General features: G+C 41.8%; 1 protein-coding gene across 14 annotated transcripts in view; it reads right to left on the reverse strand.

Moving 5' to 3' along the window:
* LOC126998934 (WD repeat-containing protein 81-like) overlaps positions 1-22,828 on the reverse strand; it is a 59,369-nt gene extending 36,541 nt beyond the window's left edge. For 2 of the 14 annotated variants that reach the window (XR_007753074.1, XM_050861213.1), the window contains exons 1-9: positions 21,516-22,471; positions 17,876-17,991; positions 14,083-14,209; positions 13,744-13,900; positions 11,320-11,434; positions 6,318-6,473; positions 3,469-3,886; positions 1,127-1,195; positions 127-414 (exon numbers count right to left, since the gene is read on the reverse strand). Coding sequence is in view for 13 of the 14 variants with exons in the window: in XM_050861213.1 (XP_050717170.1) it covers positions 127-414; positions 1,127-1,195; positions 3,469-3,886; positions 6,318-6,473; positions 11,320-11,434; positions 13,744-13,900; positions 14,083-14,209; positions 17,876-17,991; positions 21,516-21,593 (1,524 nt within the window). In the remaining variant the exon portion in view is untranslated. The other 12 variants (XM_050861203.1, XM_050861202.1, XM_050861209.1 and 9 more) reach the window with 11 other exon arrangements.
* Between the last annotated feature and the right edge of the window lie 1,095 nt (positions 22,829-23,923).

Genomic DNA, 23,923 nt, shown 5'->3' on the forward strand with positions numbered 1-23,923 from the left:
TAAAGAACTAATTTTCGAGATATTGGTCCTAAAGATATTTTTACATTTCATTCCTGTCTTGCCATTTGCATTTATTTGATTGGCATGAAATTTTCACATATTATTGTGTACATCTTGTTGACTTACTGGAGAATGACCAGGCATCTGGGCCCGCAGCACTCCCACGTAGCACGAGTGCCGCAGGAGTGCCTCGCGGGAGTGCCTTGCTTCTACACTACTCTCTTGCTTGTTTTCTGAGGTTTGGCTGTTCCATAAGCCCTCTTGATGTTGGTGACTCTTTTTCTGGTTGCCTTGAGCTTGTACATCATTTGTAAGGACGTTTTTTGGGCTGGAGAGGAGAGAAAAGTACGACATACTCTTCCCGTCTGTGTCTCGCTTGGCACTGGCGCGGTGGCACCTCTCTCCCTCCCCTGCCTCTCCACGCGAAGAGAGGATGACATATGACAAAATTTACGAAGAAATAAAATATTCTAATGCAATTTTTACGTATATACGAATGTTACCGCATATGTTGACATGAGCGTCTTATGACGCGCATGTCCGACTATAGCGCAAAAGCCCCCCCAGGGGGGAGGGGTTTTAATTTTACGAAAACAAACCTCACCACATGGTAATTTAGGGTTTCCCGGCCACGCTGAGCGAAAAACATGCACTTGTCCAATTTTAAATATATTCGTAAAAAAAAAAAAAAAAAAACGTAGTCGCCCCCCTCAAGGTGATGGACAGTTATTATAGATATCAGTAAGAACTGGGTTTTGTATTTGATCCTTATGTTAAAAGAATGTCAGAATGCATAATATGCTGATTCATTGCTATTATTTTGTCTTCACTGTATAAGTATATACAACTGATGCATTACAGACTGTATAAATACTATATACAATTGATCCATTACAAGCAATGAGAACAGAAGCCCTTACCTTATAATGTGTGCCTATTTTAGTTAACATGGTAGTATGGCTTCTCAAAAAAAATAATAATAATAAATAAATTAATTAATTAATTAATTACCAAAAAAAAAACAAAAAAAAAAACAGGAATCAAGATTGAATTAACCTTATTGTTAATAAAAATAACTCAACTTCACCACAAACTAATACAATAAGTATATGATAATATTACTTACCCAAAGCTGTGTTAGATGAACTAAGGAACACTGAAGAATTGTTTCCATGCTCTTGCTGCCTTCCTCAACCTTAATATGAAGTAATAAATCTTTAATATTAAACTATAATCTTTCAGTGAGCAACAATATATATCAATTCATCTAATACATCATTACATATCAGCAACTCTTATAGTACATAATACATAGCAATACAAAAGATTATGATAATTGATCCTTAATATTTTTTTCTGGTGTTGCAGTGATGGTCACACAGAGCAGAGAGAGGTAAACCTGAAATTGCTAACCAGCTAATAAACTCCCTCTTTAACTTATTGTCTGCAACCCCTAACAGTCTACTACATACATCGTAATCGATTAAAATCGATTACAGTTTTTCAAATAATCATAATCGTAATCGTTTACCCTCTTATTTTTTTTTTAAGTAATCATAATCTTAATCGATTACACCTAATTTTATTGTAATCATAATCGTAATCGTGAAAATATGAAGTAATTGTAATCGATTACATAACATAAGTAACCACCCCATGTCTGGTCTACTACAATGTTCCTTGCCATTCTATATTTTATTGCTATTACAATGCTTATTGCTCTTCTGAAGACTCTAGTGTCCCCCTTATCAAAGCCTAAGCCACCTTTCTTTGCTAACTAATCCTCATGCTGTGCTATTATTCAGTAGGTTAACTCATTTATCCCTTTGATGGTAAACTCACTCACTCACTCTCTCTCTCTCTCTCTCTCTCTCTCTCTCTCTCTCTCTCTCTCTCTCTCTCTCTCGAATACGAAATGCACGGCATTAAACTCAAAAGCGTTCAATGCGTCAAAGACTTGGGGGTCAAAATCGCGTCAAACCTCAAATTCTCACAGCAATGCATCGATGCAGCAAATAAAGCAAACAGAATGTTGGGCTTCATTAAAAGAAACTTTGTATTCAAGAATAAAGATGTAATACTCCCGCTCTACAACAGTTTAGTCAGACCCCACTTGGAATATGCGGTACAGTTTTGGTCTCCCCACCATGCAAAGGATATTGCTAAATTAGAAGGTGTTCAGCGTCGAGCAACGAAAATGATCCCTTCCTTGCGCAACAAATCCTACGAAGAAAGGCTTTCTACCCTTAACATGTTCTCTCTTGAGAAACGTCGCCTCCGAGGAAAACTGATCGAATGTTTTAAAATACTTAATGGTTTCACGAATGTAGACAGATCAACATTGTTTATGATTGATGACACTTTGCTTACGAGGAACAATGGCGTAAAACTCAGATGTGAACAAGTAAATTCAGACTGCACCAAATTTTTCTTCACCAACGTTGTAGTGCGAGAATGGAATAAGCTTCCACCGTCAGTGGTCCAGTGTAACACGATTGACTCCTTCAAAAATAAGCTCGACCGTCACTTCCTTCAACTTAATATCAACTAGAGTAGAAATGCAACGTTTTGGAGTCTTCTGATTAATGTAAAATCACTTAGGTTTAAGGACAGACCACCAAGTCTGGACCATGGGGTCTGTGTGGTCTGATTTTCTATGTAAATCTATGTAAATCTCTCTCTCTCTCTCTCTCTCTCTCTCTCTCTCTCTCTCTCTCTCTCTCTCTCTCTCTCTCTCTCCCCCCTTAATGGCTTCACGAATGTGGACAAATCAAAATTGTTTATGATCAATGACACTTTGCGAACAAGAAATAATGGCACAAAACTGAAATGTAAACAAGTAAATTCAGACTGCACCAAATTTTTTTTCACCAACATTGTAGTGCAAGAATGTAATAAACTCCCACCTTCAGTGGTCCAGTGTAACATGATTGACTCATTTAAAAACAAGTTCAACCAACACTTCTTTTAACTTAATATTTACTAAAGTAGCAATGCAAAGTTTTGGAGTAACTACCTGTCTTGCCAATTATGCCTCTTAGAAAAAGAACAAAGACAAAAAGTTAATTTAATGATACTACCTGTCTTGCCAATTATGCCTCTTAGAAAAAGAACATAGACAAAAAGTTAATTTAATGATAAAGTTTACCTCCTACATTTCCTACTAAAATTTCCCTATACCCTCATACTTCTAATGACAAATATCCTCAGATTCTGCTAGTAATGTCTGAAATGTTCTAATTGGTCCTGTTCTCTACTGTCTTACACCTCTTTTAAACACACTTGACTTCACTGCCATCGTCACTCCTTTCATGTAAATGATAGTCATGTGATAAAATATCACTGCAAAATAAAAACATTTAGAAATAATTAATAAATGTTATCATATTAATTCCTGACAATCTCAAGCCAAATACAGCTTAAAAACCTGAATATGATATTCACATGCTAAAAACACTGCAAACTTACTTGCTTCAATACATTATAAGCATCTTCACTTGACAGGAGTCTTTCATAGTCTGGTAATCTTCTTGAATGAATTCCAGAAAAGTTCTTTGAGCTATGGCAACTTAGTGAGGGCTGGTCATTGCTATTTGACTTCCTGAAATCGAAGTCTGAAGCAGCCTCAGGAGTTATTGCCCCTTCTCCAAGCAACCATGATCCCTCCTCATTTATATCTTTCATTTGAGAAAGTAAAGGGTCTGGCTTCATCAAGCTGTCAGAGATGCATGGTAATAAATTGAGGTAGAGTGCATCATCCACAAAAAGATGACTGAGCGTGATGTCACCCAGGTGAAGTCCACGGTCATGAGTGTCCCGAGCAGCCTCCAGCAGCTGATACAGCACAAAGAGAGGTCGCACTTCAGACCCACTTAACTTGGCTGGGCTGTGGACAACAAAATACTTCAAATGTCACATAAATTCAGTATGCATAATGTAGCTACTGAGACGGGCTAAGGGGACATGACAAAATTAATGAACAAATATTTACCTATTATCATCATGCATGACAGATCATCTGACTCCATCATCTAGAGAAGATTAAGAGCCATGATAACATGTCTACATTAAAAATAAAAAATATATATATATATATATATATATATATATATATATATATATATATATATATATATATATATATATATATATATATATATATATATATATATATATATATATATATATATATATATATATATATATATATATATATATATATATATATATATATATATATATATATATATATATATATATATATATATATATATATATATATATATATATATATATATATATATATATCAAGGAAGTCAGGTAAGAGTGAAATCTGTGAAGTAATCAGTTAAAGGTCAAATAGAAACAGCAAGATAGCCACCGACCCATAAACAGTAACTATCATAATAACAGTCAATGGTTTATTGAGGATAAAGGCACCCTTGCAGCTGAAAATATACAAATATACAGAGCAAAGGTAACAAATCATAAGGTAATAAGCAACAAACAGCTAACACACACAAGGGGTAACATGTATTGTGGGCAGTGCCAGATACAGTGGAGGAAAAAAAGGCTGGCCGGGTAGAAGGCTGGCCAGGTTATTTTTCCTTAGTTGACACCATCCGTTTATCGTAAAAGAAAAAATGCCCCGCAGGAAATTGACTACATAGTACTTTCCTCAAGCACTTGGTCATCACTTGCTAATGACATCGTGTCTCAGTATCACTCAAGATACCCCCTAGAGGGTATTTGTGTCTGCTTTGCATCATCGTGTGTAACATCCATACCTCATGAGTGGGAAGCCTCTTGATCGTGATACAAGGGTCAGAGTGATTCAGTGTCATGAATTAGGCCTACAAACAAAGGATATAGTTCAGGAAACAGGAATCAGTGAAAGAAGTGTTCGGCACCTTGTTGCTAAGTTCAAAGCGTCCGCCAGTGCTCATGTACCTACCCCAGCTAAAAGTACTGGGAGGCCAACGAAAATCAGTGAAACTTCGCTCAAACTTCTGAAGCAGTGCGTGGATGTCACACCCACCCTTATGGCAAGGAAGTTTAAGGAGGAAAACCCCAAGCTACTTGGTGATGTGACGGTTAGAACGGTGTCTGGAGCACTCCACAGGCGCCTCAGTTAAAAGAAAGTTGCTGCGTGCTGTAAACACACTTTAAATGAACACCAAAGGAAAACTCATAAGGCATTTGGTAAAAAATACTTGGAGTGGCCATTAGAAAAGTGGTGCAGTGTCCTCTGAACTGAGGAGACATTATTCCTAGTGAGTGACACGTAGGGAAAGACGGTGTGGGTGAGGAAGGGTGTTGATAGGAATGACCCCAAGTATTGCGCCCTTACAGTAAAACACCCTCCATCGCTTATGGTATGGGGTGCTTTCGGTTATCAGGGTAAGGGGCCGTCAGTGGTGTTCCAGAAGAATGTCATGGTAAACCAGCAAGTGTATCAAGGTCTTGGAAGATCACTTGGGGGAGTGTTTTGCCAATAGTGGTGCCGATATTCTCCAGCACAACGGGGCACCAGCACACAGAGCAAACTCCATAAAAAATTGGCTTCAGGCTAATGAGGTCAAGTATATTCCCGGACCTGAACCCTATAGAGAACTTGTGGAATATCTTAAAAAGGGAGTTGAGGGAAACAGACACCTCTACGGTGGAGAAATTAGAGGCTGAGTTGCGTGCCGCCTGGGAAAGGATTCCCGCCTCTACGCTTCAGCACCTGGCCAACTTTGTTCCAACACATCTAGGCAAGATAAGAAGGACTGGTCTTTCTTCAAATAAGTAGCCAGATGTTTGAAAGTATTCCATGATATTGTTGTTATGCTGTTTTTAAGTTTGTGAACCATCTCAGGTGCTGGGGAAGGAGTAAAGGTTTGCGCCATTATTACGAAGGTAGAAAATGGCGACCCAGCCAGCCTTTTTTTCCTCCACCATAGAGCTACCATTGGGCCCTGGTGCTGCAAGTAATTCCAGGCCCCTAAGTATCTTAATTTACACACATAATGCCAGGGTGGCCAAGCCCCCTATAAGGCCGGATCCTGGTGCTGAGATACCAGCTCCCCCCCCCATCTCTCGGGCCCTGATTGTGGGTATGGCTGCTAGCGCCTGTATAAACTTTGGGGTATGTGAATATACAGTAATATTTCGCATCTAACGACGTATAGATACCAAAAAACACTCGTAATGAAAATTCCTTAGATGCAAATACATATACATATGGGATAATAATAATATATAAAAAAATTGCACCAAACCCTTTTTTTTATTATTATTATTATTTTACTTGTTACGTAAGTGTACTGACTTACCTGAAAGATACACAGTGCTGCATATTATGACATATGTTTTCTAGTATAACAAAAATGTGATGTTTAGCCTCCAGGACACAGATGGCTGGCAAGATGCTGGAATGTGGCCTGTACTCAGGGCCATTCCTTGTGACTGGCTGCGGATCACTGTCCTCCCTGATGGAAACACACAGATTTCTTTTCATAACAATACACACTTTATCTAGGCAAAAGAAAACTTACTATGCAAATATATATATATATATATATATATATATATATATATATATATATATATATATATATATATTAAACCCTCAGTTATCCGGGTGCACTGTATCCGACCTTGCCCATATCCGGGAGTTTTAAAAAATACAGGTAACTCTCGATTTACGCGAGTATTGTGTCCTTGAAGAGGTCGCGTAAATCAAAAACAATGTAAATCAAACAAGAGGTAGGTTTCTATCGAAAAATAAATATTCACTTCATTCAGTGGAGAGAGAGAGAGCCATAAGGAAGTGGGAGGAAGACATGAGGCAAGCTGTGTGGAGCAGGGGTAGGAAATAAGACCTGGTGGTCCCTCGTCAAGGAAGGCAGGGGATCAGCCGCCAGGACGCGATTCCTCCCTCTCAAGACAGAATGGAGCAGTGGCCACCAGCAGCAAGGATAAAGCCCAGCTGCTGGCCAGTCTCTTCGCCGAGAAGATGAAGGTGGATAACTCCGGACAGTCACCGACACATCTGAAACAGCAGTGCAAGGAGACTATCACAGAGGTGGAGGTGACATAGGTGCTAGTCGAGCGCCTGCTGCGAGGGCTGGACACCCAGAAGGTGACCGACCCCGATAACCTCAGTCCTCACCTGCTAAAGAAGTGTTACCAAGAGCTGGCTGCCCCTCTCACCACTGTCTTCTCTGCTTGCCTCCTGGTAAACACCTGGCCATCGGCGTGGAAAGAGGCTCGGTGGTTCCGTCCACAAGAGGAGCTCCAGGTCTGACCCCAAAACTATCGGCCCATCTCCATGCTCTCTGTGGTGGAGAATGAGTTTGAGAGGGTCTTGGTGTCTGTCGACACCTCAAGAACAAGTACCTCCCCTCGAACCAAGAGTTTGGGTTTAGACCGGGCCGGTCAACCTCTGATCTGCTGCTGCTCCTCACCAAGAGCTGGCAGGAGGCCCTTGATGACGGCCTGGACACTGCCGTGGTAGCCCTGGACGTAGCGGGTGCCTTTGACAGGGAATGGCACGGAGGCCTCCTCGAGAAACTCCGCGCTAAGGGCATCCAAGGCAATCTCCTTCAGCTCCTGGGAGACTACCTTCAAGGAAGGACCCTACAGGTTGTCGTCAACGGGCAGGCATACGAGTCCTTGTCAGTGGAGGCATCAGTGCGACAGGGCCCAGTGCTGGGGCCACTTCTGTGGAACGTATACGTGGACTACCTTCTCCGGCAGCTGCCAGCAGTCTCAGCTGATGATTACACTCTCTTCTGCACATACCCCCGACAAGACAGTGGGCGAGCTGCTGACGAGATCAATCATCAGCTGAGGGTGCTACAGGTATGGGGTGCCCGCTGGCAGGTGACTTTTGCCCCGGAGAAGACACGGGCAATAGTGGTCTATCGATACCCCACTGCCGGGCCAGCAATGGAGGGAAAGCTACACTTTGGTGGCATCCCTCTCCCACTCCAGGAATCCGTCAAGATTCTGGGAGTGAAAGTGGATCGAGGGCTACGGTTTGACAGCCACATCGAACACATTGCCCAAAAGGCCTCCCACAGAGTCTCCTGCCTGCGAAGGGTGGCCAGCTTCCTCGACAAAAAAGGGAGGCTGTTGCTCTACAAGGCCCAGATACGGCCTTACCTGGAGTACGCTGCCCTCTCTTGGATGTCGTGTGCTGCCTCGCACAGCGGGAGACTCGACGCCATCCAGAGACGGGCACTGCGACTGGTGGATGCGGCAGACCCCCCAACCGGGCAGGAAACTCTCAACTCCGTCGACTCCTTGGAACACCGCAGGGACGTAGCTGCTCTTGTGGTGTTACATAAGGCACAAGTGCAGGGAGTGCCACATCTGGTGGGCTTACGCCAACCTCCGAGAGTCACCACGCGGGACACGAGAACGGTGCTATCCCGTGGTGACGCAGTGGAGGTGCCGTGTTCCCGTACCAGCCAGCACCAGCGCACCTTTTCGGGAAGAGTCTGCCGGATGTGGAACATGTTCACGGCCTGTATACCAAACATTCGGGAGATGAACACCCAAAAAATAAAACTGTCGGCCCACCACTGGAGGGGCTCACTCCCCACCCCACTGACACTCGTGGTGGAGCAGTGACACGAGTGTAGTGTGCAGTGCGCTCACATATATTCTGTATTGTATGGTTTTTTTTAATTTTTTTTATAGTATATATATATTTATTTTATAGTTTATGTAGTTATTTTTTTTATATAGATTTTATTCTGCCCTTTGAATAGGCAGCACACGACAGTGCACCTTTGGGTATGCAAATATTATACATGTGCCTATGTTTAAATAAAAAAAAAAAAGAGAGAGAGAGAGAGAGAGAGAGAGAGAGAGAGAGAATATCCATATCACCGATATATCCACTCAGGCATGAGCGACTGGCTAGTATTGGTAACGGTAACGAGCAGTCTGGTAACGGTACCGTACTGTATAGCTGGTACCGTTAGTACTGGTACTGGTACCGGTACCTGCCCACCCCTATTGTTGAGTAGCGTGGCAGCGTGGGGACTGTGTTGTTGTTCAAGTGGCACGCGGGAAGAACCGAGCTCAGCTGTGCGGCCGCAGCGCCGTGTGAGTCAAGTTGCGTGAGACATCTGGTGGCCACTCCATAAAATATCACGTATAAGTGAAAAAAACATGTAAATTAAACATTTATTTGGATTTTGGACCCCACGTTATTGGAAAAAACGCGTAAACCAAACTCGCATAAATCGAGAGTTACCTGTATTTGATTTTTTCCAAGAAATTGAAAAAAAATTGCTGCTCGACGCCAAAAGTCGTTCAAATTGCCCATGCGATGCCTGTAAGCTCTGCCCGGGCGCATATTTACGAAAGGTTGTTAGGTTTCTGTCCCATGGAGGCTAGCACCACCCCCTGCAGTGATGTCACATGTTGATATCTCCTGATTGGCTGCTGCCTCCCTACTTCCCCTCTCTGCCCCCACTCCCTGCCTTTCCCTCTGCCTCGCTCTATCTCGCTCTCTCCCTCCCTCCTCCAGCATATATTGTCATTTGTGTGTTGTGTTTTTTGTGCTGCTCGACGAGTAGCTCCTCTTCGTCTTTTTCCTTTTCCTATGCCCAATCTCTCTCTCTCTCTCTCTCTCTCTCTCTCTCTCTCTCTCTCTCTCTCTGAGAGAGGCCGTGTGAGAGAGAGAGAGAGAGAGAGAGAGAGAGAGAGAGAGAGAGAGAGAGAGAGAGAGAGAGAGAGAGATACCTGCCTGCCTGCCTGCTGTTATGGTCCTCCATGCCATTTATTTATATATATATATATATATATATATATATATATATATATATATATATAGATATATATATATATATATATATATATATATATATATATATATAGTTGTCCCTCAAATAGTACGGGGGTTAGGGACCCAGGATCCCCGTACTATTTAAAAATCCGTATAAAATTAGTGCCCCCATTAACAACACTCCTGGGCTGCGTTTGAGAGAGAGAATCGGGACTCTCAGAATGTCCCGAGTGATCTCAGACGCGTGACACGGCAGCACGAGTTGCCAACTCGACAAGTCTGCTGGCTCCCGACTTTGAGAGGTGGAGCGCCTTCGTGCTGTGATGACGTCATCACCAAATATAGCGGCCCAAACAAACACATACAAGTGTTTCCATTGCATTTCACCTCTCTGTGCCACCATATCCACTGCAGCTTCCTTTTCATCTTCTGCTGTAAGGAGTTCATCAGCCAGGACAGCTAGTAATGCATGTTAAACGTCGCCAGGAAGATCAGCATATGCCATTTTGCTGGGAGTGAGACGCCGTTACCATAGCAACAAAGAGGCTTAGTAAAAGGACGGCCTATATCTCCACTCTTGCAGCACTCTTGGAGCACTGGCAGTTACTGCAGCAAGAATTTCTTTTTCACTATGATTTTCAGGGTGTTTGCCCTGAGGGAATAAGCCGTTTCAAAGGCTGTAGTTGGGACCGAAAGGGACAACTACCTCCTGAACTAAGACCAAGACCCAAGATCATAAATACAGCGAACACTGCTCTCATTCACGTGGTATGCTCTCCCTACGGCAACGTAACTTCTCCTAAATCTAACTTCTTCTTCAAGGTGAACACCTATCTCAAACTCATTGCGGTGGTTTCAGCAGGTGTTTTGGTAGAACAGTGTTGCCACTCATGCCATGGCTACTTGGTGCGACGAGCGGGAAATTTAAAAATCCTAAAAAAAATCTTCCATGACAATCCATATAAAACCGCAACCGTACTATATGAGGGACGACTGTATGTGTGTGTGTGTATATATATATATATATATATATATATATATATATATATATATATATATATATATATATATATATATATATGTAGTGTGTATATGTATAGAAATATGTTTATTTATCATTTTATTAAATGCGGCAGGCGAAAGTTGGGTTTTCAGGTCCGTAGACTTAACCTACACCATATCAGGTTTTCCCATATCCAGGTGCCCCATGGCTCTATTAACCCGGATACCAGAGGTTTATATATATATATATATATATATATATATATATATATATATATATATATATATATATATATATATATATATATATATATATATATATATATATATATATATATATATATATATATATATATATATATATATATATATATATATATATATATATATATATATATATATATATATATATATATATATATATATATATATATATATATATATATATATATATATATATATATATGTATAGTTTTATAAATACTATCATATTATATACCATTATTATAAAATAAATACTTTTTACTAACTGTAGTGATATTGGAGTACAACCATAGAGCCGATGGACAGCCTCCCTAAGCACATTGTTCTGGCAGTCACTTCCCATTTGTGTGCCACCTTTACCTTGCACTGCAACTCCATGCTCTGCAAAGAAATAGATGCAATGCTGAACATGTCTTTGTAAGGAATTATATATTTTAAGCACCACATGATGTGAAGTACAGTACTGTCTCCAAGTTTGCGATAAATAGGTCGACGTTGCGGGTCGCAAACGTTGAAATCGCAAACTTTAAACCATTATTCTTATGGGAAAAATTGAAAACCGTCGACATTTTGCGACTGGCCACCCATCCAGGTGGCCAAGTGCATGTGTGGAGACGGCCCCAGCCACGCGCTGGGCCCGAGCAGCTGACGGGTGGCTGATGATGGTGATGGTGGTAACGAGTGTCAGCGGCGTTGCCTTTGCATCGGCGCCGCCTGAACGGTGTTTTTGTCGGGGCCCACGTGTGTGGCTGTTTGTTGTGGGTTTGGGCTTTTCAATTTGCTGATTCTTGTTTTCCACATGCTGCACGGGACCCCTTTCTTTTCTTCCATCTCTTCTTTTTCAAAAAGAAGAGATGGAAGAAAGGAAAGGGGTCCCATGCAACATGTAGAAAGTGAAAATTGTCAAATTGAGGAGCCTGGGCCCACAATGGGCATAGTCACACACACATGGGCCCCAGTGAAAATGCCTTTTGGGTGGCGCCGATGCAGGTGCCATGCTGCTGACACTCATCATCCCCGTTGCCATCATCAGCCGCCCATCAGCTGCCCGGGCCCAGCGCGCGGTATGGGCTGCTCACACACATGCGCATGGCTGCCCGGATCCCACTCACCATGCTTCCCGCAGCCAATGGAAAGTCCCAGGGGGTGGGTAAGAGCGAGAATGGGAGTCAAGGACCACAACAAGGTGTGAAAAAAAACCGGTTTTAGCAGCCTTTTCCTTTTCCTTTCGGGTCATATCACAATTTCAGTTTTCAATTAAAATAAAAAATTTTGGGTCCCTATCGCAAACTCGGTGAATCGCAAACTTAAAACTCACAATCCTGGAGACAGTACTGTACTATATTTTATTAAAATTTAATGATTTTCCTTGTATATTTTTCTATGTTAACCCTACCACGTGAAACTCCCTAAAGTTGCACCAGATTCAGCACCAATTGTCATGCATCTAAGGATTCCACAATTTTTCACACTAAGATGCTTCCCAGCACCGTCCCTACAAGACTCATTACCATTTAAGCATGGAAAAGAGAAACAAATAAAAACTGTCTCAGAAAACAATACATATATACAGTCATCCCTCAAACAGTACGGGGGTTAGGGACTCAGGACTCCCGTACTATTCGAAAATCCGTATAAAATTAGTGCCCCCCTAGAAACACTCCTGGGTACTCCAACGGAATCCGAGTCCCACCTGGCTCAGCTGTTACCCACGGGCCCAAGTTGCCAGTTATGCATTTTCTGCTGCAGTCACTGTAGTGTTACCACGCTGGGGGGGGTCGACAGGGGCGAAGCCCCCCCCGTTAGAGGTCAGGATATTTAAAATTCGGTTGGAGTAGTTTAAATATCCGTCCCTTGACTTTATAATATGGAGGCGTAATGTCATATTTTGGAGGCGCGGAATCAATCTCCATAATTACCGTTTCGTATCTTATTTTCAAGTATGAATTAGAGAGCAATAGCAACTGTGGTAGAGAGTAAGAGAGAGTGTGAGTGTATGACATGGCTTGCTCGCTGGCAATGTGGAAGGCAGCGCTGCCAGGATGGCTCCGTTGCCCAGCGTGGAAACACTACATCAGAAAATGCATAACTGGCAATTTTGGCCGGCGAGTAGATGCTGAGCCATGCGGTAAGCTCTCCCTACCACAATGTAACTTGTACCAAAATGTAACTTCTTCTAAATCTGAATTCCTCTGCAAGGTGAATACCTTTCTCGAATGCTTTGAGGTGCATTCAGTAGGTGTTTTGGCTTGTATCTTGAGCCCCATGTTCAAGTTATGTGGCAATGCAGAAGCGCAGCTGAGGTTGTGCACACACAAGACTTAGGGAAAGCACATTGGTTTCAGTCTGGCAAAACAAGTGTTCCTGATGTTGTGCGCACACACGGACTGAGGGGATGTGCATGGGGTGAGTGGCAGTCTGGTAGAGCAGTGTTGCCACTCACGTCATGCTACTTGGTGCGATAAGCGGGAAATTATTAAAAAAATCTTCTATGACAATCCGTATAAAACCAAAACCGTACTATTGGAAACCAAACTATTTGAGGGACGACTGTGTATATATATATATATATATATATATATATATATATATATATATATATATATATATATATATATATATATATATGACATTTTATATTCGTCCATCAATTCTATTAACTACATGAAACCCCTTCAATGCATACTCACCTGAGAACTTTTTATAAGCATCCTTCCATAAATTTTTGCTATTGGAGGTTGCCACATAATGAAGAAGCTGAGAATAAGACATATCTACTAGAAAGCCTTGTGACTGGCTGCAATTTCTGGCCAGAGGGTATACATCACAGTCATTTTTTGGTATAATCTGAAATATGAAAATTGAAAGTCACTGGTTGTTTATGTTCTTTCATATACAGCAGATGTTGCAAGCCTTATGATATAAATTGATTTATCCTTGACATATATCTTATATCATAAAAAAATCATTAGAGGAAATGCCAGACTAAATGTGATGCATTGAACCTGAACTCCCTACCACTAACTTACCTGTATAAATATTCTTTGCCAGGGATGGTCTAGCTGCTGCCCAAGCCTCAGCGCTGATTGTACTTCTGCTGCACTTAGTGTTTCATGCTCTGGAGGCAATGAGTATACCCTTTCTTTTACAGTCTCCCTGCAAACAAAGTGATGAATTACTGAAGTACTTTCTAGCAAGAATCATTAACCTTGACCATAACATAAAAAAATACTGTATAATGTAAATGACTGCTGATGTGAAAAGGATAAAAGAATAAGGGTTGCTGAGAGGGGTGGTATGGGCAAGTGATGAGGTTGAGGAATGGTGAGTCTGTCTTCATGTCCTCAAAGGGGCAGGACGACAAACAGCTGAATAGTGTGTGTGTGTGTGTGTGTGTGTGTGTGTGTGTGTGTGTGTGTGGTGAACTCCCTCCATGTGTCCTTATCTTATTTTTTTTAGTTTCCCTTTCTATTATTTTCCTCCAACCGCTGAGGCTATGGGCAACGTCCATATGCCCAACCGGGAGCGAGTTGTCGGTTGTCTGTAAGCAGGTGTCACACTGGGCATCCCACCACCCTCCCACCGCGTTGGCGGCAGCTAGGGCAACCGGCAACTCCGACTTTTCTGGGTGTGCGTCACACTCGGCCAAGGTCGGTTGCCCGTATCCACATCCACAACGTAAACAATGCACTTGCCCAGTATCGACATGGCGTTGTCTGCTAAAGTAAGGGCTGTCTTGGCTTTTGCTGCCATTACCTAAGTTATGAACTTGTTGCTGCAGTTAATGGAAGGAAGAAGCGGTTGTGGGAGTGGCGTGCCTGTGGTTCCTCCGTGCCATAAGTTCTCATTATCACCACTGCACGTGCGCGGCCAACCCACCCATCTAGACTCCGACCACATAAACACGTGGATTGAGTAACAATAAAGACACACACAGGCACGCGCACACCAGACTCATCATGAACCATGGCAGATGTCTAACCTCACACCAAGAAGCAAAGTCCACCAGAGAGATACCAAAGACACACCACACCCCCTGATAAACAAAAATGGCTTCGCCATTTCCTAGAGTGTGTTAGAACTTATTTGGTGAGTGGTTCTTACTAATCAAACGTACCCAATGGGAAAGAGAAGAGCAGTGTCAAAGACAACTGCTCTCTTGTTGCCAAGAGTTCGGTTTGGTTCATGTGAGCCACTCACCAAATACGTTCTAACACACTCAAAGAAATGGTGAAATCGTTTTTGTTTGTCAGAAACATCTGCCATGGTTCCTAATGAGTCATGTGTGTGTGTGTGTGTGTGTGTGTGTGTGTGTGTGTGTGTGTGTGGGTGTGTGTGTTGTTACTCAATCCACGTGTTTATGTTGTCGGATTCTAGATGGGTGGGTTGGCCGCGCACGCACAGTGGTGACAATGAGAACTTCTGGCAAGGAGGAACCACAAGCACGCCACACCCACAACTGCTTCTTCCTTCCATTTAACAGCAACAACAAGTCCATAACTTGGGTAATGGCAGCACAAGCTGGGACAGCCCTCACTCTAGCCAAGAAAAGCTGGAGTTGCCTGTTGCCGTAACTGCCGCCAACGAAGTGGGAGCAGTAAGTAGCGGGCTTTTTTTTTCATTGTTTTCTTTTCTTTCACGCCCTTGAAAAAAAAAAAGTGCGACACCAGCTTATGGACAACTGACAACTTGCTCCCAGTTGGGCGTACGGGCATTGCCCGTAGCCCCAACAGTTGGAGGTAAACAGCCAGTGTGACACCGCCTTATGCCAGTGAGGTCTGATAAGGTGAGCTCCAGCGATGATGTCATCGGACTTGCAGCGAATCACAAGCGTGTTTTCAGAACTCTCAGCCAATCATAAAGCAGCCACCTTCAACTGCGGCTTCAAAACGACCCGTTCTCTATTCCCATTTTCTTCCTTTTTCCAAGGTATGTATTTTGAGACTCTACTTGGACAGGAGTTCCTCACATCCTCCCCTCCTACTCTCCCCAACTCTGGCTTCATCATTTGATAAGTCTCTCTCTCTCTCTCTCTCTCTCTCTCTCTCTCTCTCTCTCTCTCTCTCTCTCTCTCTCTCTCTCTCTCTCTCTCTCTCTCTCTCTCTCTCTCTCTCTCTCTCCGTACCCCCAATGTTTGGAGGAAAACGGCCAATGTGACACTACCATTTAAAGCAGCTCGCGTAACGCCGATGGTAAGTAGACGCGACCCTTTCAATCCTCCTTGATTTTCTAGTTTCCATAGCAGTCTTGTATGTGGAACTTTGTCGAACACCTTCTTTAGGTCTAGGTAGGTGCAATCAACCCATCTGTCCCTTTCCTGTATTTTATCTGTCACTCTTGAGTAAAGGCTCAGTAAGTTTGTCACACATGAGAGCCCTTTTCGAAATCCATACTGTTTACTTGTGATTAAATTATGCTCCTCATGAAATTGCATCCATTGTTTCTTTATCACTTTCTCACATATTTTACATACTACACTGGTCAGTAACACAGGTCTCTAGTTCAGGGGTTCTTCCTTCCTTCCACTTTTGTATATGGGGACCACTTCGGCCCTCCGCCACTCCTTAGGCACTGTACCAGTTGTTATTGAGCATTTAATGATGTCATATATCGGTCTAACCAGCCCATTTCTGCATTCTTTCAATATATACCCTGAGACTCCATCCGGTCCAACAGCTTTCTTCTCTTCCAGCTCCCCCAACAAATCATATATCTCCTCTTTATTTACTGTAACCTCTTCCATATGAACATTTATCTCGTTTTCTTGTAGCTCATTAAATACTGATTTATTAGTAAAAACTTGCTGGAACTTTTTGTTTACTAACTCCACTATGTCTTTAGGATCATCGATTGTCATATTCCCATCGCTCAGTCTTTCAATTGTTTCTCTTGGTTTAATCTTACCATTTATGAATCTATAAAATAGTTTAGGTTGTTCCTTGCACTTTTCTGCAATATCCTTTTCATATCCCTTTTCTTCTTCCTTCCTTATTTTCACGTATTCATTTCTCGCTACATTAAAATCTTCTTTATTCCTTTGGTTTTTATTTCTTTTTAATCTTTTCCATGTATGATTCATCCTCTTCACTTTCTTCCTCCTCCGTTTCTATTTCTATGATCACGTGGTCACTCTTTCCCAGAGGGCATCCATACCGTAATTCATTTTTCAAGTTCATTTCTTTTGTTAACACCAGGTCTAGTCTCTATCTTTCCCTCCATACATATCCACACCACATTTCATTAATCATCCAATAATCAATAAATTAATTAAAATCACCAACTAATAGTATCTTTTTGTTTCTTCTTGGTATTCTCCTTAAACTCTCTGGTATCTTCAATCATGATTTCATATTCTTCTTTACTCCATGAGTTTGTTCTAGGGTATACGCTGTTTTGTTGTAATCATCATTTCTCTTCTTTTTTTTGTTCCCAGATTTACATTTCTGCTTTTTTTCCTCTCCCATACTACTGATTTTACTAATAACTCCTTCTTTGTCATTATCATCCTTTTTAGTAGTTTAGTTCTGTTTGGGCACAATCATGGGCTCCTTCTGAAGTGAATGGGCAAGATCTGGTCTTGTCTGCCATGCAGAACCCCTTGTGAGGAGTTTCTAAAGAAAATAAGGTATCAGACCTATAAATGAATACACATATGTCATATTCAAAATGAGTAACAGTGGGTTTCATTATGCATATGATTTGATACTATTATAAAGATCCAATTAATAGTAATTTCTTATTTCAAAATCTGATAAGTTTATGCAAAAAATATATAGTAAAAATAAAAATAAGTATATAACCATAAATTACATCTACACTGACCTCAACCATGGAGAGAAAACAAAGGCTTCCACCAGGTCAGGCAGGGGTCCAGGGCAGCAGTAGAGGGGCGGCAGGCCAAGACACTGATTCACAACTTCAACCATTTTGCCAACCTCCTTTAGAAGCAAGGTACTCTGTCAGAAGAATGACTTCAACTCATTTCTAAACTAAACCTTGACTCTTCATGTGTACTGATCAGCTTCCCCCTAAGTCAACCACTAATCTCTGGTGAGAAAATATTTAGTTTTCATCATAACAATGGTGAAATTACAACTAAGTGCAATCAGTAAGCCCCCTACATACATATTTATATAAAGGATCTCCTAAAGTTCTGTTCTACATAGCTCCATACTTGTTTTGTTGTAGAGAGCTAGTAAATATTTCAAAAATTAAAAATCTTGTAAAATTTGCTATGCAGGAAAGGTATTTATTTCAGTATTCCTTTTAAACATTTTAAACTCCTATTCCATTCCTGAACCTGAATCTAATTATCAGTGCATAGGAAAGTGGATGTGACTATGACATACCAGAATACACACACACACACACACACACACATAAGAGAGAACAGTAAAAAAAAAGGGTATTTTTTTTAAAAGTGCAAAATGACAGTGATGAAGTGGTGGATCAGGAAGAGGGAAGATGAGAATAAGTTAAAACTCACAACAATAGGAAAGAATACAGAACACAGTGCTCTGGTTGATCGCCTCCCATCAATCAGCCAGTAGTGTGCCATGTACAATCTCTCATGGGCAAACTAGCTCAAGCGGAAGCGGCCGTAGCTGCGCTTTCCATACGTGCAATTCTTTGTCTACTCATCTGCTTTCTTTCTTTCTTTTTTTTTTTTACAACAAAGGAGACAGCTCAAGGGCACAAAAAAAGAAAACAATAATAAAAAAATGCCCACTACTTGCTGCTCCCAAAAAAGAATCAAAAGAGGTGCCCAAAAGAAAGGTCAATTTCAGGATGAGAGGTGTCCTGATACCCTCCTCTTGAAAGAGTTCAAGTTGTAGGCAGGAGGAAATACAGATGAAGGAAGATTGTTCCAGAGTTTATGAGCGTGAGGGATGAAAGAGTGAAGATGCTGGTTAACTCTTGCATAAGGGGTTTGGACAGTATAGGGATGAGCATGAGTAGAAAGTCATGTGCAGCAGGGCCGCAGGAGGGGGGGGAGGCATGTAGTTAGCAAGTTCAGAAGAGCAGTCAGTAGGGAAATATCGAAAGAAGATAGAAAGAGAGGCAACATAGCGGTGGAATTTAAGAGGTAGAAGACTATCAGTAGGAGGAGGAGAGCTGATGAGACGAAGAGCCTTGGACTCCACTCTGTCCAGAAGAGCTGTGTGAGTGGAGCCCCCCCACACGTGAGATGCATACTCCATACGAGGGCGGACAAGGCCCCTGTATATGGATAGCAACTGCGAGGGGGAGAAAAAATGGCGGAGATGATACAGAACGCCCAACCTCGAGGAAGCTGATTTAGCGAGAGAGGAGATATGAAGTTTCCAGTTGAGATTTTGAGTTAAGGATAGACCAAGGATGTTTAGTGTTGAAGAAGGTGACAGCTGAGTGTTGTCGAAGAATAGAGGATAGGTGTTTGGAAGATTGTGTCGAGTTGATAGGTGGAGAAATTGAGTTTTTGAGGCATTGAAGGACACAAGGTTCCTTCTGCCCCAATCGGAAATGATAGCAAGGTCTGAGGTTAAGCGTTCTGCAGCCTCCAGTCTGGAGTCGTGTACTTCCTGTTGTGATGGTCTTCTATTGAAAGAAGTTGAATAATGCAGAGTGGAGTCGTCGGCATATGAGTGGACAGGACAGTTTGTTATGGAAAGAAGATCACTGATGAATAACAGGAAGAGAGTGGGTGATAGGAGAGAGCCCTGTGGAACGCCACTGTTGATAGGTTTAGGGGAAGAGCAGTGACTGTCTACCATCGCAGAGATAGAACAGCCGGAAAGGAAACTGGAGCTAAAGGAACAGAGAGAGGGATAGAATCCGAAAAAGGGCAGTTTAGAAAGCAAAGACTGGTAACAGACTCTATCGAAGGCTTTCAATATGTCTAGTGCTATGTATTTTATTTTGATTTAGTTTTCTTGTAATATGTTCTAATTAATATTTTATCTTTTTTTTTATATTGTTTTCAACCTTTTTAGGCTAGAAAATTGTTGTTTTACCACAAATATATTTAAAATAATAAATATATAAAAATACCTATGTACCGCAAAATCAAGCAATACAGCGAAAAATCCATGATACAAAATTAGATATATGCAATTCTAAAATCCATGATACAGTGAGACTGTGAAAAGTGAACCGCGATATGGCGAGGGACAACTGTGTGTGTGTGTGTGTGTGTGTGTGTGTGTGTGTGTGTGTATATATATATATATATATATATATATATATATATATATATATATATATATATATATATATATATATATATATATATATATATATATATATACAGGCGATCCTCGGGTTATGACGGCCTCGACCTATGACGTTCCGTGGTTACGATGTGGTCCCCACAAATGATTAAATAATTCTTGTTTTGACTTCGATGTTTGCGTCATAACTACGAACTACGTCCGGGAATTAGTTTGTTGAGTGCGGTGGAAGAATACGTTGTCACCAAGCATTGCACTGAGGCTGGAACGTTGTTTACATTTAGCTCATACGTCGTTTGGGTTCCTTGGATGCTGTGTTGTGCTGTTTCTGTTGCTATTTTTTGCAACTTTGTGCCCTTAATCATGCTTCCCAAGGATAAAGGTGACTCTTCTGATGGCAGTGAGTGTAAGGAAAGGAAAGCCATCACTATGGAAGTGAAATTAGACATGTGAAACACTCTGAAAAGGGCGAAACACCTATGACCATTGGCCACGCATTAGGTCGAAGCCGTGCTTATTGAGGTGTGCTCCGACTTACATCGAAAATCGGGTTACAACACATCGTTAGGAACGTATCTCCGTTGTAACCAAAGGACCTCCTGTATATATATATATATATATATATATATATATATATATATATATATATATATATATATATATATATATATATATATATATATATATATATATATATACTGGGGTAACAAGAGACTCAGAACAAGCTTTACACTATGGGAAATGTGAGAATTGTCGCTTGAGGATGATCTTAGGCGAAATAATACCCTTATTCATTCTATCAGCAGGTATTCATATAAATTTCTGCAATAAAATTACACTATTAATTTTGTCTGTTTTCAGGTGATAACTACAAACCTTGATGTGATAATGCATCATATTTTACCCAGAAATAAAAAAAATTGTGTCTTTAAAGTAGACTGCTTAGATCTACTAAATAATCAGTATATAATTGTGGAGAATCACTCCGCGCCTCCAAAATATGATATTACGCCTCCATATTATGGTTAAGGGACTAATTACATATCCCTTAACCATAATATGAAGGCGGAAGTACTCAAAAGCAAAGAAAAAACTGAATTAATCCCCTTCCCCCAACGATCTTGGGGGACCCGCAGGAAGTCGTTTTTTTTGGGTGGGGGAGCATATTCAAACAACTCCAACCAAACTTTATGACCCTCTCAAACCCCCCGCTGACCAAGGGGGGCTGCACCCCCTCCTGGACCCCCCCTTACCTTTACTGGACGGACTGATCTCGGCAGGGGGAAGCCAAGAAACAGCTGACCGCGACACCTATTATACTCATCGCACATATGAAACCAACACAAAAGCCTCTCAAACCAACTAATTGGACTCCAGAATCTCTTACATTTAATACTCGATTTTCCTTTAACACTCGATCCCTTTTAGCAAGAGATGGGTTACCTACATCTATAGAGCAGGCGCAATCGCCATCAAAATAGCGCTGGCCTACACGGCGGCCATTGGTGGCTTTAATCACAAAATATATATTTTCGCCGTAAGTAGAGCACAGAAACGCTTCATTTCAGGTGCAATAGCTGCTTTTACCCCACAATTTCCCAGGTCTTCATAGCCCTCCCCACTACCAGGTGTTTTAATTTTGTTGAAGGGGAGAGGAATATTATCTGTTATTTCTTATCATCACTTGTAGACGCAGTATATGTTTGATGCGCTGGTAAAACTAGAGTAGTACAACCAGTATGCGATACCTTGGAAAGATTATTATTGCTGTGGGAGGAATATTGGAGGCACGTAGTGACTCTCCATATTTACCATATAATCTAATTTTGTCTCATCTATGAATTTTTTGAGCAACCTTAATTGAAAATTTACCTATTTTGTTTACTATAAAATCTACTTATGACACATGACAAAGTACAATCATTTATGATTTTAAAGACTGAAATCAGGTACACTGCTTATGGCATATCCATCAAGCCCATATAGTCACCCATAGCTTTTCCACTATGATTTATCAACATATGGGCTGGTCTGCCAGCAGTTTATTGGCCCACTCATGATATAGTGAATGGATGAGCCAACCAGGCGAGTAAACCAGGTGAGTAATATACTGGCACGCCAGTAGCTTTGGGCCGCCCTCTTTTTATCTATTAAGCTGTGTGTTGGAGCACGACCATTCAGCTGTCATCCTGAGGCTGCCAGCCAGGCGAGTGAACAAACCAGCAGGCGAGCAGACCCTGGCTCCTGCCGCCTCGGCGGTGCTACCACATGCAGTTATTCCCACTGCAGCAGCTGGCGGCCAGCAGCAGCACGCCCCCACCACGGCGCGGCCCCCACCCCCTGTCACCACACACCTGTCAGCCACACGCCGCGTCACGGCGCGCCACTCGTCCAGCCGTTCAGGACTGCGTCATAAGAGAATACAATAATTTCTGTGCCGCCTCCTACCAGTGACTGCCGCCTCAGCGCGGGGCGGGGCGGGGTGGGGCGGGCTAGGCGGCGTGTGGGGCCCGGGGAGCAGCGGCGGCCCGTCCCGTCACACTCGCCGCCATCACTCGACACTAAACAAACTTAACTAACAAAAAAAAAAATAATAATGTAAAAATAATTCAATAACTATATGAAATCGGAAAAAATACTTAATATAACTGTCATAAACTCTCTCTCTCTCTCTCTCTCTCTCTCTCTCTCTCTCTCTCTCTCTCTCTCTCTCTCTCTCTCTCTCTCTCTATATATATATATAAATATATAGAGAGAGAGAGAGAGAGAGAGAGAGAGAGAGATATTTACATAGATTTACATAGAAAATCAGACCACACAGACCCCATGGTCCAGACTTGGTGGTCTGTCCTTAAACCTAAGTGATTTTACATTAATCAGAAGACTCCAAAACGTTGCATTTCTACTCTAGTTAATATTACGTTGAAGGAAGTGATCGACGTACGGTCGAGCTTATTTTTGAAGGAGTCAATCGTGTTGCACTGGACCACTGATGGTGGAAGCTTATTCCATTCTCGCACTACAACGTTGGTGAAGAAAAATTTGGTGCAGTCTGAATTTACTTGTCTACATCTGAGTTTTACGCCAGAGAGAGTCGAGAGAGAGAGAGAGAGAGAGAGATGTACGTATATATATTTCGATTTATTTATATGTAGGCCTATTGAATTTACTCAAGAAAATTTGTATTAAGAGGACGTGGATCGCTTGGGAAATTTCTGAGTCACTCGATCACAGTATGTGAGGCTTCGGTGTTAAGAATTAAGGGTTGTCTCGGAGGTGGGCTGGGATCTAAGACCGAAGCTGAGCAGCCGCGGGTAATTGTGTAATGCCCCGACGATCGAGCTTTCTTTTCCATCCTTCCTATTTCTCAACACGGCCTCTGCGTGTATCGAAATAACACGAGAAATTAATCAAGAGTGAGGGTATTCCCCGGCTGCATGGGATTGAACCCGCGACCAGCGTGACGGGAGAGCCACTCCTTACCGAGTCGGCCAAAGAGGTACCCCACTGGCTAAATGGGTTATGGGAGGCTCGTTCATCAGGCCGTCGCCGCACTACAATTGGGTGGTTGAGTTTTTCCACAATAAAGGCAATACTTCACTGCCCAGAGGTTGCATTAGTAATTAACTCTTTAGTAGTTTAACCTAAAGGCATGACTGCT

This window comes from Eriocheir sinensis, chromosome 15, assembly GCF_024679095.1.
Source record: "Eriocheir sinensis breed Jianghai 21 chromosome 15, ASM2467909v1, whole genome shotgun sequence".
Classification (NCBI taxonomy): Eukaryota; Metazoa; Arthropoda; class Malacostraca; order Decapoda; family Varunidae; genus Eriocheir; species Eriocheir sinensis.